General features: G+C 40.6%; 1 protein-coding gene across 1 annotated transcript in view; it reads left to right on the forward strand.

The window, feature by feature from the left end:
- Window positions 1–5596: 5596 nt before the first annotated feature.
- CUNH1orf146 (chromosome unknown C1orf146 homolog) overlaps window positions 5597–13156 on the forward strand; it is a 14822-nt gene continuing 7262 nt past the window's right edge. The window contains exons 1-4 of the mRNA XM_006021822.3: window positions 5597–5839; window positions 7484–7572; window positions 9806–9899; window positions 11388–11553. Of these exons, the coding sequence (XP_006021884.1) occupies window positions 7504–7572; window positions 9806–9899; window positions 11388–11553 (329 nt within the window). The 5' untranslated portion in view covers window positions 5597–5839; window positions 7484–7503. The remainder of the gene's footprint in view (window positions 5840–7483; window positions 7573–9805; window positions 9900–11387; window positions 11554–13156) is intronic.

The following is a 13156-nucleotide window of genomic DNA, read 5'->3' on the forward strand; positions in this document are numbered from 1 at the left end:
ACTTTAAAACCAACTGCCTGAGAAAGAGGCAGTGGCATTTCTATTCAGGCAGCATTGAGGGAGTCACTTGACCTGATGACTTGTTATCTACCTCAGGGGTGCTCAACCTTTGGCTTGTGAGCCAAATGTGGCCTGCAGAGCCATGATAAATGACCCATGGGGCTCCCTGTGGGTCAGGAAATTTGGCAGTGGAGGAGCAGGGGCCATTAATACTGCCAGCCCCCCTCCCCACACACACACACACACACACACACACACACACACACACACACACACACACACACACAGAGCTAGATCGGGCTGGGCCATGCCCCCCTCCCCACTAAGGGCTGGACACAGGCCAGGCCATGGACTCTCAGCACCCCCATGTGGCTGATTCAAGGCTGGGCCATACCCTGTTCCCCCTATTGGGCAGGAGAGAGGGGTCAGGGTATACCCCCCACTCTTTGCAGCTGCATGAGGGCCCACCGTTCCTGACCCAGGCACTGGACTGGAGGCACCACTACAGCCAGGCCAGACAATGCCCATCCAGCCCATCAGAGAAAAAAAGTTGAGCAATATTGATCTACCTGATTCTTGCTAATCTCTCTTCTCTTCACAGTTAAAATGACCCTCTCTCATTTTTCATGGTCTTGATGTTCTACTGTTTAAATTATCTTTTTTCTGTAATTTTGTTGTCTGATAGCCATTCCTGGTAATATCTTTCTTCTAGTTCACAGCCTTGCAGACCTGTTTTTAGCTCTAGCTAAAAACATTAATTCAGGTGTGGTAATATTAACTCAGGTCTAGAAATGATTGACACTGAAATATCAGGGTCACTGTCATGTCACTCAAGAAGACTAGGTTTTGTTTTATTAATCTGAATAAGAGATGTACATTTAATTAAAATGACTACAGGACTAGCAGAACAATATATTTTGACTTTGCCTAGTTTGTGTTTTAAAAGTTATTATATAATTTAGCAAATTAGTGCACATTCCAATGAAGCTATATTTATTTTTGCTTTGATCTTAAACTGAGTAATGTAATGCTAGGCCCCTAGCATATTAGTAAAGCTTCTAGTTGCTCTTTAACAGGAGAAAAATATGTTTGTGCTCTATATGTGCCACACCATCTGCATCCTTCCCCTCCCCACCTCCCTTTTCAAAATCCTAGATCTGCCCATGGGCATTTTAGAAATGGTCTCTGTAACAAATATTCATGCTGCTAAAGTATGATATTAGCTAGTTGTGAGGGTTAACATTTCTATATTAATATTGTATTTGAATTTACATCACTGGCTTCTATCCCAAGGGTAAAACAGTCACGTCTGAATGCTATGTTTCTGCAAGATGTAAATTTTATATATAGTCAAAAAAGATTCTGCACTTATTTATATTCAGCATCTTTGACCTATAAGCTAGAAAATTTAATTTCTGCATCTGAACAGCAACATTAACTTAATGCTGAATGCTGCAATCTTTCCTTGGATGAAATCACCCCCTAATTTAAGTATTTATATTTAAAAAGTGTAGTTCCCTCACTCATCCCTGAATAAGGTCTATATAGGTGCTCAAGTAAAGAGCATTTCGGACAAACCTAGATTGGACCTAGAGCTTAATCATTCTTTTTACTAAAATGTAAAAGTGTCATTGCACAATCTAAACTAGTTTTAAAATTTAAAAAAATACTTTCTCAGTAGTGCTGAGAGGAAAGAACAGAATTATTTTAGGGTTAGCAATAATAAGTTTCTTGTGATTTAAAATACTTTTCTCCAGCAAGTTAATTCAAAGTGCTTTCAAATTATATTTATTTTTTTTAAATGGCTTATTGGCATTTATTATTATTATAGAACAGAACCCATGAGTTTAGATTCTCATACATATATGGGGAGGTTTAATGCTGTAAAAATGAATGAATTGGTGAGGAATGAAATGAGGGGTATTCTTGAGTACCATATGCAACAGAAACAGTTGCATCTGGCTCTAGTACAGCTGCAGCATATCAATTCATACAGCTTTAAGAAGAAATAAAAACATGCAAATGTCAGCATTGTAGTCATTTCACAACATTACTTAATACTTTGGGACAAGACTGTGAACTAGTTAATGTTCGTGATGCATACATAAGACAAAGAGGTTGCTAACCAAGGTCACAATGAAAACAACAGGAAGGAGAAATTGAGATCCCTGGTCTAACTTTGATGTTTTACCTGGGCAAATCTGTATATATTGTGTACTGTTTTGTGTTTTTCTAGGTGCAACATATTTCAACAATAAGACCAGGGATCCTGAGAATTCAAAAGTAGAGACAAAACACTGAACACTAGAGAGAACTATGAGTTCTCTTCTTTAACCACTTCCCTTTTAAAAACGGTGTATTTGCTACAATTTTTAAAGATATTGCCTTTACATTACAGCCATTACAGAGCTTAGAATCTGAAAAAACAGAATCTTAGTAGTGCTTGTATTCTCTAATGAAATGGCATAGCTCAGCCTCTCCCAAGAGATTTCAACCTATTCTTGTACTGCATGCCATTCTTCATTGACTCTGGGAGTCTGATACTGCTTACCTAATGTATTTTCATTGATTTTCATGCTTCATATTTGAAGTATAATCCAAGAACATAGCAGGCAGTAATATATACGATTTAATTTTTCATTATAACATTTTGGCATCTGAAATTGAGAGAGATTCTAACACATGCCATTAATGCAAATTGAAATATAATAATTAGTGTTGCGTTCCTGAAGCAAACCAACTTCTGTTGAGCTGGGTATTTTCATATGTGGATCTCAAAGCACTCTACAGGAGTAGGTAAGTTTCATCATCCTCTTTTATACAGCTATGGATATTGACTACAGAATTTCAATGTCTTGCCACAGTGCAGAAAGTAAAGTAATGGCAAAGCTGAGAACAGAATGTTGGTCTTCTGATAGCCACGGTAGTGCTCTACCTATTGCATGTCATCACTTCTCAAGTAGGCATTCTTAGCCTAGAATATATTCCAGCCTTACCATTTTTATATATATAATGTAAATGCAACCTGCCCTTTGCCGTAGCGGTATACATGCTAAGATCCAAGGCAAAAACTCTTCATTGTTGGACACACGCTGTTGGGTATTTTATTGGTGGCACCTGGTTTTCAGAGATGAAGCCTATGATTTCTTTGTGACACAAAGAAATTAAACATTTGTAGGAGTATTCCAGAAATGAAGAAAGATACAAGTTCCTTCAGTTACCTGTTAATAAGCCTACCCTATGATTTGTTGGGATTCAGCACAGGAGCTGATCCCTCTCATTAATGCATATTTGTGTTAGACAAGTTCCAAAATCTGAGTTCAGAAGCAGCCCAGTGTTACAAATCTGGCAGATTATCTACAACAAAACAATCTCTACTGTGCACTCCCAATATGGTGCCACCGATCTGCTTTTAGCTTAACTTAAGAACTAGTCTGCATATACTCTAAAATCCAAAACAGCACTGTTTTAGCACATAAATAATCCACTGGACTTTCAATCTGTCATAAAATGTCCTTCATTATTCTAGAATACACCTAAGACTATCCCTGGTGCTGTTCCCAACAGTGATTACTACATCAAGGAATGAGAAAAGACACAGAGGGCACATCCAGATGAGCGGGAATGTGCGTTTCCCCAAGAGACAAGTTGAAGCAGCTTGTCCCCTGGGGAAAGCCTGTGACATGCATGCTCTGGTTACCCGGAGTGGGATAGGCGAGGCTGGGGCCAGCAACTGTGCTGGCCTCAGCAGCCTTATCTGGGGTCCTGGGGGTATCCGGGAGCTGCAGGCATGATGCTCCTGCAGCAGGAAGCCTGGCTGGCAGCCTGAGCATGACTCCAGCCAGCCAGACTCTGGTTTTTGGCACTGCACACTGCTGCCACAAGCACCTCCCCACTTCTTTTTGGCATGGGTTTTTTTGACCCCAAGATCTCCTGGTGCCAAACCCCCCACCCCTGTCTGCAAAGTAGCAGCTCAGGGAATGCCTGTATGTGCAGTGTGTGGCGCCACAGATGGGTCTGTGGCACCACATACCACATGTCTGCGCTCGGCTGGATGTGCCCACAGGTTCTGTCTATTATATGAGTGGGTGCATTATTTAGCATTTTCTTGGTGGCATCCTACCCACCTTGTAAAGAAAACATCGGAATGTAGCTGCAGTACACACAGAGAGAATTGCATTTGTTCTCCTCCCTTATTTTGATATATTAATCTGCATGGGATATAAAATATTTTAAAGACTTTAAAATTATGTAATACAAAAATATGGACTGGACTTGCTTGTACAGACTACAAATTCTAACCACCTTCAGCACTGACAAGTATGTTCTGGTGCATCTGATTTGATAGAAACAGACAATCCAAGGTGATTCTACTTCCTCTCCTGCAAAAAAAAAAAAAAAAAAAGCAGGGAGGGGGAAGAAAAATCTGCTTTTATCAAGTAGGGTGTCATGATGGCCCTTCATGCTAAAGCTTACTTGCTTCTACAAATCACTGATTCTCGTTCTATAATTCATACCAAAAAATGTACTGTGCCACCACCCACTTCAGAAAAGGTTCTGCCTCTTGCTTTAAAATCTTTTTATTGTCTATATAAATCTTGCCTACATAAATGGCCATGGAGAACATTGGGTACACTCTATGACAGCAGCAACTGGATAGGTAGGTGTCTGTATCTTTTTTTATGTGAAAGGCAAGGGGTGGTATTTTTCTTGGAGTGGTATTTTTTAACAATTTAAGTTAAAAACTGCTTGCCTCACATAATTCTTGAACCATCAGGGCTACAACATCACTATAATGTTACAGTGTTATTTTTTTTTCTCTTTGTTTTTCCTGAGCACAAGAAAATTAACTTGAATTGCATATTTTTCCTTTGTTTCAGTACTTTCTTATATTTGAAGTTCCCCAGGTGTCTATACTTAGCAGCAATTCTTTAAATCTCCCAAATAGCTCCCAGAATCATACCTGTATAAGCTTTCTGAACCAAGACTTAGATTTCTAAAGGACTTCTTAGGAAAACGTCTAAAGCCATGGGATTTTCAGCAGCATCTCAGTGAGAGCCCCTATCCCCACAAGTCTCAAAGCAATGTAAAAGAGAAGACGTGTGGCTACAGTCGGGAGCAGGTGCGGGTGCGGAGAAGGCAGCTGTGTTCTTGAGCTCCACCATCTTCCCAATTCACATAACAGCAACAGAAATTATTTCTTGGCTGTAAAAGAGCTGCAATATTTATTTATTTTTTTTAGCTTCCTATACTGCCGAGAGAAGCTGGGTTTGAATGAGGCAGGTTGCTTACATCAAAAGCCTCAAGTTTGCCCAAGACCTGGCCCAAGTGACAGCTGCTCTTATACCAAAGTGGCAGGAGCCCTCACAAGCACTGCCTAGTCAGTGTGTAAACAATTTCCCCTAAAGCCACTGGTCACCACAAGGATTTTGGTACTTCTAAGGCTTTCAAAGGGGCAGAAAGAGTTCAGTTAGTGACTGAATAAGCTAGAAGTCCCCAGTTTCTTAGTGGTCTCCTTCCTCCACTTCTCCTTGGCATATCTGTGGGCAGCTGTTGCTTGGAGGGTGAGACTGCAACACGGGGTAGTGCTGCCTGAGTCGCAGGACAGGGCTGCCGACGCCCCCAAGTCCCACCTCCAAAGTGACTTCTGAGAGGAGAAGAGCGGGAAGCCACATGCGCTGGTGCCTATGAGTCAGTGCCTGGCCTGTGTCCTTAGCAGGCCTGTGCACGGCCTCCAGAACTGAGGAAAGCAGAAAAGAAAACTTCCTCAAAGGGAACTTAACACCAAGACTCATTTAGGATCTCATAGCACGATGAGATGTAACAAATCCAGCCTTCTGTGAGGAAGGCAGCATTTTTCAACCCTTTTTTTTACTGGTGGGGAGCTGAGTGATTGGGCCAAGGTCCCACAGAGAACCAGTCAGTGGAGCCTGAGGAGGCTGTCTAGGACCTTAAACTCCCCCCCACCCCTCCCCCATCCCCACCCCTCAGCTGCTTAGAGCCTCCCTTGACATATTGTTGTATCTAGAATGATCTTTGAAAGCGATACGGCTAAGGGTTGTGGGTCAAGGCTAGAGCTCAGTGGGCTGTATCAGAGCTGAGGTAATACCTTCAAAAGCACCAGCATAAAAAAGACACATAATGGCAAAAGTGACCTTTCAAAATAGCTCCCAAGTCATGTAGGCACTTTTGTAAATTTACCCCGAAATCTTCAATCTTTCTCTTGAACATGTTTCCTGATGGTCTCTTGTTCCCTGACATCCCAGGTCAAACAAGTTTACTTAGCCTCAGATCCTCAGAGGTGGCAGGTCTGAAGTGTTTAATTCCTATTGAAATCAACTGGATTTAAGAACCCAATTTGGGTTTTCTCAGGGACAGTACCATTGTAAGCACCTGTCCCAAGTGTCTTGTCAGTTTGGTCAAATGACTGCTTTTGTCCTGTTCATTTTTTGGTGGTGCTGTCTAGACAGGGGACGTGATGGGGATTGCCAGTCCTCCAGGATGTCATAGCACCCCATACTCCCCTCCTACTCCCTTGACTCTCCAGCACTCTGCCCACCAGCCCACCCCTGCTTTTTGGTGCTCAGCTAAGACCATCGCTAGCAGACAGCTAAGCATGGCGGAGGGCAAGGAACAGCTGCAAGCAGACCTGGACAGGTTGGACAAGTGGGCAGAAAACAACAGAATGCAGTTCAACAGGGAGAATGCAAAGTGCTGCACCTAGGGCATAAAAATATCCAGCATGGAGTACTGCGTGCCATTCTGGGCGCCGCACTTCAAGAGGGATGCAGATAACCTGGAGAGGGTCCAGAGAAGGGCCACTCGTATGGTGAAGGGCTTGCAGACCAGGCCCTACGAGGAGAGACTAGAGACCCTGGACCTTTTCAGCCTCCGCAAGAGAAGGTTGAGAGGCGACCTTGTGGCTGCCTATAAGTTCATCATGGGGGCACAGAAGGGAATTGGTGAGGTTTTATTCACCAAGGCACCTCCGGGGGTTACAAGAAATAATGGCCACAAGCTAGCAGAGAGCAGATTTAGATTGGACATTAGGAAGAACTTCTTCACAGTTCGAGTGGCCAAGGTCTGGAACAGGCTCCCAAGGGAGGTGGTGCTCTCCCCTGCCCTGGGGGTCTTCAAGAGGAGGTTAGATAAGCATATAGCTGGGGTCATCTGAACCCAGCCCTCTTTCCTGCCTATGCAGGGGGTCGGACTCGATGATCTATTGAGGTCCCTTCCAACCCTAACATCTATGAATCTATGAGTGGGGGAGGGGAGCAGTGAGTCCCATTTTGAGACTTGGGGAAATATGGTCACCCTAATCCAACTTTTTTGAGGATTTGGGTCTAGGCCCTGATTTCAGTTGGATCCTGTAGCACTTTGTATGCCCTGATCACATGTAAATAGTTTGTGCCTGATATTTTGACTTTCTTGCTAGTTTTTTTAAGTCTTTCAGAAGGACTCAGCAGCTGTGGCTCTGTTGCAGAACATTCAACCCCTGTGAAAATGGCAGAAAGTGGTGGGCAGGAAAAAGCAAGATGGTTCACAACAGTTATTATGAGTACAGCTCTCCAGGTACTGTGCCAGTTATTAGTCAACTGCAGCATCTGACTCCCTAACAAACACTGAATCAAGTGTCAAATGTCGCACATATTTTATAACATGAAAGATTTTATGCAATGCAAAAGTATATACTGCATACAGGAAAACACGGTGTTGTCATTAATCTGGTAAACCTGCTTTAATCACTGCAAACCTACTTTGTTTCTTTGCATACTTTCCTTACTGTATTGTTTCTCCTCATACCTGGTATCTTATCAGTGTCCTGCCACTTGATGTTGTGAGATGCACTACTTCAGGAATACTTACCTAGCTTGCCATTTTTTGCTCCATGGATGTTGCTTTGTGGATATTTTTAACTGATCACTGTTAATTATTTCAGCAAAGATGTCCTTTCCTTTTTGGACTCCTCCCTGAAGACTTCCTCTTCTTTTATACAGCATTGCTCCTTGGAGAGATTAAAAATTTACTGCAAATTTTGTGTGGCTCTCAAGGAGATCAAAGTATACATTTACTCTGCTTGTCACAGGTCCATATCTTCTCTCTACCCAGCAAAATGAGAGGGTCTGCCAAGAGGTTGTTTTTAGTTCCCTGATGCTTAGGCTAATTTGGTGTCAGCCCTGGCAACATAGAGACAACTGTTCTAAAACCCATGGGCTGGTAAAGGTTCTCTAGGAACCCGCAGCTGGGAATAGATGGAGTGAAGCTCTAAGGAGCTTCTCCTGTCCTGAAGATAGTGATTTGGATCACATTATTTTATTTGTTATAGGCTTTGATTTTTCCTCCTTTAACCACCCTTATTTCTTACCTGTGATGGTACTTACATAGGACATCTGCACTATCACCAAAGAGCCAGGACAGCAGACAGTTTTTCCCAAGACTGAAGTAATATCTTGGAAGCTGATCTTGTGGATGTGCCACAAATGAGAATATTACTTCCATGAAAATTTCCAGTTGCCTCCTGCTGGCATTTAGCTACCTGACAACCCAGTGGCCTATCTTTCATTGACACACAGTCTGTATTTCTTATATTATACCTGTATGATTTACTCTTCTTAACTTTTGCAGTTCCAGCATAAAATGAAGTCATAATGACAAGTGATGCAAAAAATGTTATCTCCGATTTTCTTTTGATTCTTTTTATTCTTGCTGTCAATTTAGCTGCCTGTTGATGGTGAATTTATTTATTTTTTATTATAATACTTTGCACTCATATTGCCTTTCATCAAAGCATTTTGCAAAGGCAAATAAAGATTATTATCTCTACTTAACCAGAGGGGAAACATACCAACAGAGACTTTCCTGACATTAAAGTAGCAAAGCTAGGAAGAGGTTCCAAGTTTTTTGACAGTCTAACTTTTTAAATAGACCATGCCACCTTGTAACATTGCCCTTACTTCAGGTTGCAAAATGTACAGAAGTTAATTAATTTTAAACTTCCAACAGTCATGTTATATCAGAAGTGTAACTTGGGGTGGGCAAACAGGGAACCCGCTGTGGGTGCCTACTTAGAGTGGGTATCAGAATGGGAGTTCCCAGGTGCTGGTGCAGTTGCCAGGGTTTTTGAGTCCCCAGGGCAGGTAACAGTGACACTTCCCCCATACCCCTTTTTCTCTGATGTTCAGCACCGCCTGCCTCCTGTAGGCTTTTGCCCAGGATGTAAAACTTGCTAGTTACATCTCTGTGTTGCAAGCAGCACTGTTCTTGTTTCCCTGTGCAGAATGCATTCTACAGTGAAGCTCTTGTAGAAAGCTTATCCAAACCAGTCTTTCTCAGCTGTCCAAGTGACATGTTGACATCCATTATGAATTAAAATTCAGCCTAGATAACTTCAGTCAAACAAGTATACTGGTATACATTTCTTCTGTCTACAAATCCTCCTTCAGTATATCATTCTTTAAGAACAAAAATTTTACTATGAGCAGCTTTGTTTGAGGAGCTTCCTTATGTATTATGTGAGTGTTTTCTATGGCAAAATGAACGTATTGCAGATTAGTAATAATGGAGGAAATAATAAAAAAGTTTGTAATCCAGGTATTTCATGCCTATTCCATTATCGTAGCTACTCAATTATGCAAATATTAGATATGCTTTTCAACTATGCAAAAGTAACATGTTCCAAGTTTTTATTGCTACCATAGTAACAAGATTTCCTAAACAAAGATCCCAAAGGCCTGATATAATTCAGATCTGTTTTAATCGTAATTTCTTCTGGTTGATATTGTTGCGTGTTATTGTTTTTATTTAGAATCATGAAATTGCAGCATCTCTTCAGAGTCAGCATCATAGAGTGCGATACTCAGATTCAGTGGAAAAAGGATCCCTCATTTTCTCTCTTTCTGGTACAGTAATTTTGAGTTGCAGCACTTATTTCTTAAGGAACTTTTCAAATTCTAATGGGATGTAGAACCATCTTTCAGACCTAAGAAATTTCCATAAAAGCTACATTGTAGAAACTCCATCCAGTTTGGAGTGGATGAAGTGAATGTGCTAAGGTTGCAAAGGCTCTTCTCTGTCAAGAGGAGCCCTGAGAGAGAAAAGTGGAGGGCCTGGACAAAACAGACACGAGCCTGCAAGTACACTAAAAAAGGAGTATATAAAAATATTATCTTGCAAAACAGAACTTCAGTATGCGTGCCTGGACAGACTTAATGAATTCAGAGATAAAAATTACTTTGTTGCTATCCATTTTCACTGGTCTCATATACTTTACTGTGACTGAATTGTGTTGTTCTTTCTGTACATCAACTGAACTATTAAGTACATTCTGGTTACACCTGAGCAACCTAATTGAGGCAAAATAGGACTGCGCAGCTGTCACTAAAGTGTAATTCAGTGTAAAAACCTTTACTCCTAGTGACAGTGCTTAAGAAAAAGAAAACCAGCTTGACTTTCATCTTCTAAACTGAGTTGTTGAGCTGGCAGTTAGGAAGAAACTTTTAAAATTTTGATTAAACAAGTAGATTTGACAGATCATCAAGACAGAAACATGGAAACCCTGTGTGGCTATTTCTAGAGTTGTTATTCAGAACACAACTGCTCTATAAACAATTTAAAGTGGCATTGAGAATATATAGTTCTGCTTATCCTTAGCCTGCATCATTCCTTTGCCTTTGCCATGAGATGTCACATTGGGCATATGGAAGCTTCAGCCTTCCCTGATTATCTTGGGCCAATGCCTCAAGTCCTGTATTAAAGTCCCACACATTTTCCCTGAGTTTTTATTTGACAGAAAGATTTTTTCAGTGAGCCTGTTTTTGTGTCTTCCTCTTGCTGCACAATAGCATAATTACCACAGCAGAAGCTCTGGCTTCATTCTTCATGTGTTTCAGATATAATTCTCTCTTCCTTTCTGGGTGGTCTTAGCAACAGAATTGCTCAACTCCCTGATTAATCTTGTCATTTTTCTAGAAATTAATTCCATAATGCCTAGTGTTTTTCTGAGGCATTTACTTTCAAAGACATTTGGTCATCTCTGTGTCCCTTTAAGTGAATTGCCAGCTTTCACAGTCATGTATTAAATTGTGGTTTGGTCAAGTGGTAGATATTCGGTGATCAAATCTAGTTTAAAGCAGTGAATATGCCATTGCAGGCTTGTCAATTTGTGATATCATTTCCTTCTGAAATGGCTTGCACATTAACGCAATGGGAATTGCATTACTGCATGAGAACTGACTTATAGTCTTGTACACCTTGTATTCTTGTGCCATTGAATATATGCTGGAGTTGAGCTCTGTTTACTGATTATTTAGCAAGAAAGTTCAACTTTATTTATTTAAACCATGAAATAAGAAGCCAGTAATTTAAGCCGTAATTCATGTCTTCTCTAGGTGTTGCATTTTTATTGGCAGACACGCAAGAGTTGTTGATGACAGAAGATCTATTTTTAGACAGAATTGAGAAGTTCATAAACATTCATAGGAATAGTTTTTTGCTTTTGTCAGCTGCCCTTCATGGACCAAAAGAATGGGATATAATGTTTAGAATTCAGAACAGGTATGAATTCAACTAGACCACTATTTTTTATTGCTAAAATAAAATAAGGTATAATTATATTGGCCCAGGGATCCTATTTGCAAGGTATTTTGATTTTACTCATCCAGTGGAAAATTAGCCAAAGGATAAAATCTGCAACATTGACTTGTCTTATTAACAAAGAATGTGCAAAAGAACAGTATCTGAATGAATTTGACGCACAATAGTCAACTTGACAACATGGAACACTCCTGAAAACAACAAACAAATCCTCTTCATTCATTTCAGTGCTAGGTAATATTTCTTTTCCCTAGGCATATCATATAGATGGAAAACTCTGCTTTTATACTAAAATAGTTCTGCCAGCATCTTTTTTTTAATATTAATTATAAAACTGACTTTGTACCAGAATATTTTTTTTCTGAATAAAGCAAGCTTAACAAATATTTTTCACCAGCTCTTCCAATCCAGTTATGTAAAGCAAACATATATACTCCAATAATTGAACTATAGCTTTCTTTTATACTAAAAAAGAAAAAAACATTTAAAAATGTGTTTAACACAATTTTCAGTGAAGCCTGAAGAGTCCATTAAATTTGAGTTTATAGCTGCTAGGAATATCAAATACCATGCTACACAGTTCTCCCAGTTAGAGCCAATTTCTGATGGGTACAGTAGACCAACTTCAGTTTGTTTTCCTCTTTATGTCAAATGAATGACTACTTTAATGGTGTTTTTGATCTTTATCTTCCAGAAACTTGCACCTCTAAGTCACAGGCGCACTGTCAATTACTGCTGAGTGGGAAAATGTATGGGGTGAAATGTATGGCTTTTATTAAGTATTTGTGAGTATTCCATGAATTTGCATGGGAAGTCTTAAAAGTTTATCAAGTACATAGCAAGTACGTAGTATTCAGCTGATGGCAATGATCAAAAAATAGATTGAGAATTAGCAATTTACAAATGATTTTGGGTGGGTGTAACTCACTAACATTCAGCTTTGTGAAAATGTCACATTTGCCAATTCAAGTAATTCTGTTAAATGAGGGATATTTATATCAAATATATAAAATATTGCTGTTATAAACCATTATTTACTGTATTTGATAGAAATAGTCACTTAGGGATGGATCCAATTTGGTTACACAGGCACCTACTCTTAGGCTTCAGCACTTAATGCTTTGCCGTAGTAATATGAAGAATGTCTTATACTGAATCATACTATAAATCCACCTAATTCAGTATACTGTATCTTACAGTGGCTGGGGCTCCTGCCATTCTTCCCTTACAGCAGAGGCAGGCTATTATTTAGAGCGGAGGGCTGCTTACTGAGTTTTGGCAAGCCATCAAGGCCCGCATGGCAAGCAGCCAGGGGCAGATAAATATTAATTTTCTTAATTTTGAGGGGGCCCTGCAGGCCGGACAGAATGGTCTGGCGGGCCACATCCGGCCCCTGAGCCACATTTTGCCCACCCCTGCCTTACAGCAAGGCTGTCCAACCAGGGGGCTGCACACCCTGTAGGACAGTGTGGGTCATTAGCACAGCAGTGTCTGTCATAGGATCCTGGGCTGTGGGTTGCATGAATGTACCATGATGGCACCATGTCCCCCCCCCCCCCCCCCC

This window comes from Alligator sinensis, unplaced genomic scaffold (assembly GCF_000455745.1).
Source record: "Alligator sinensis unplaced genomic scaffold, ASM45574v1 scaffold199_1, whole genome shotgun sequence".
NCBI lineage: Eukaryota > Metazoa > Chordata > Crocodylia > Alligatoridae > Alligator > Alligator sinensis.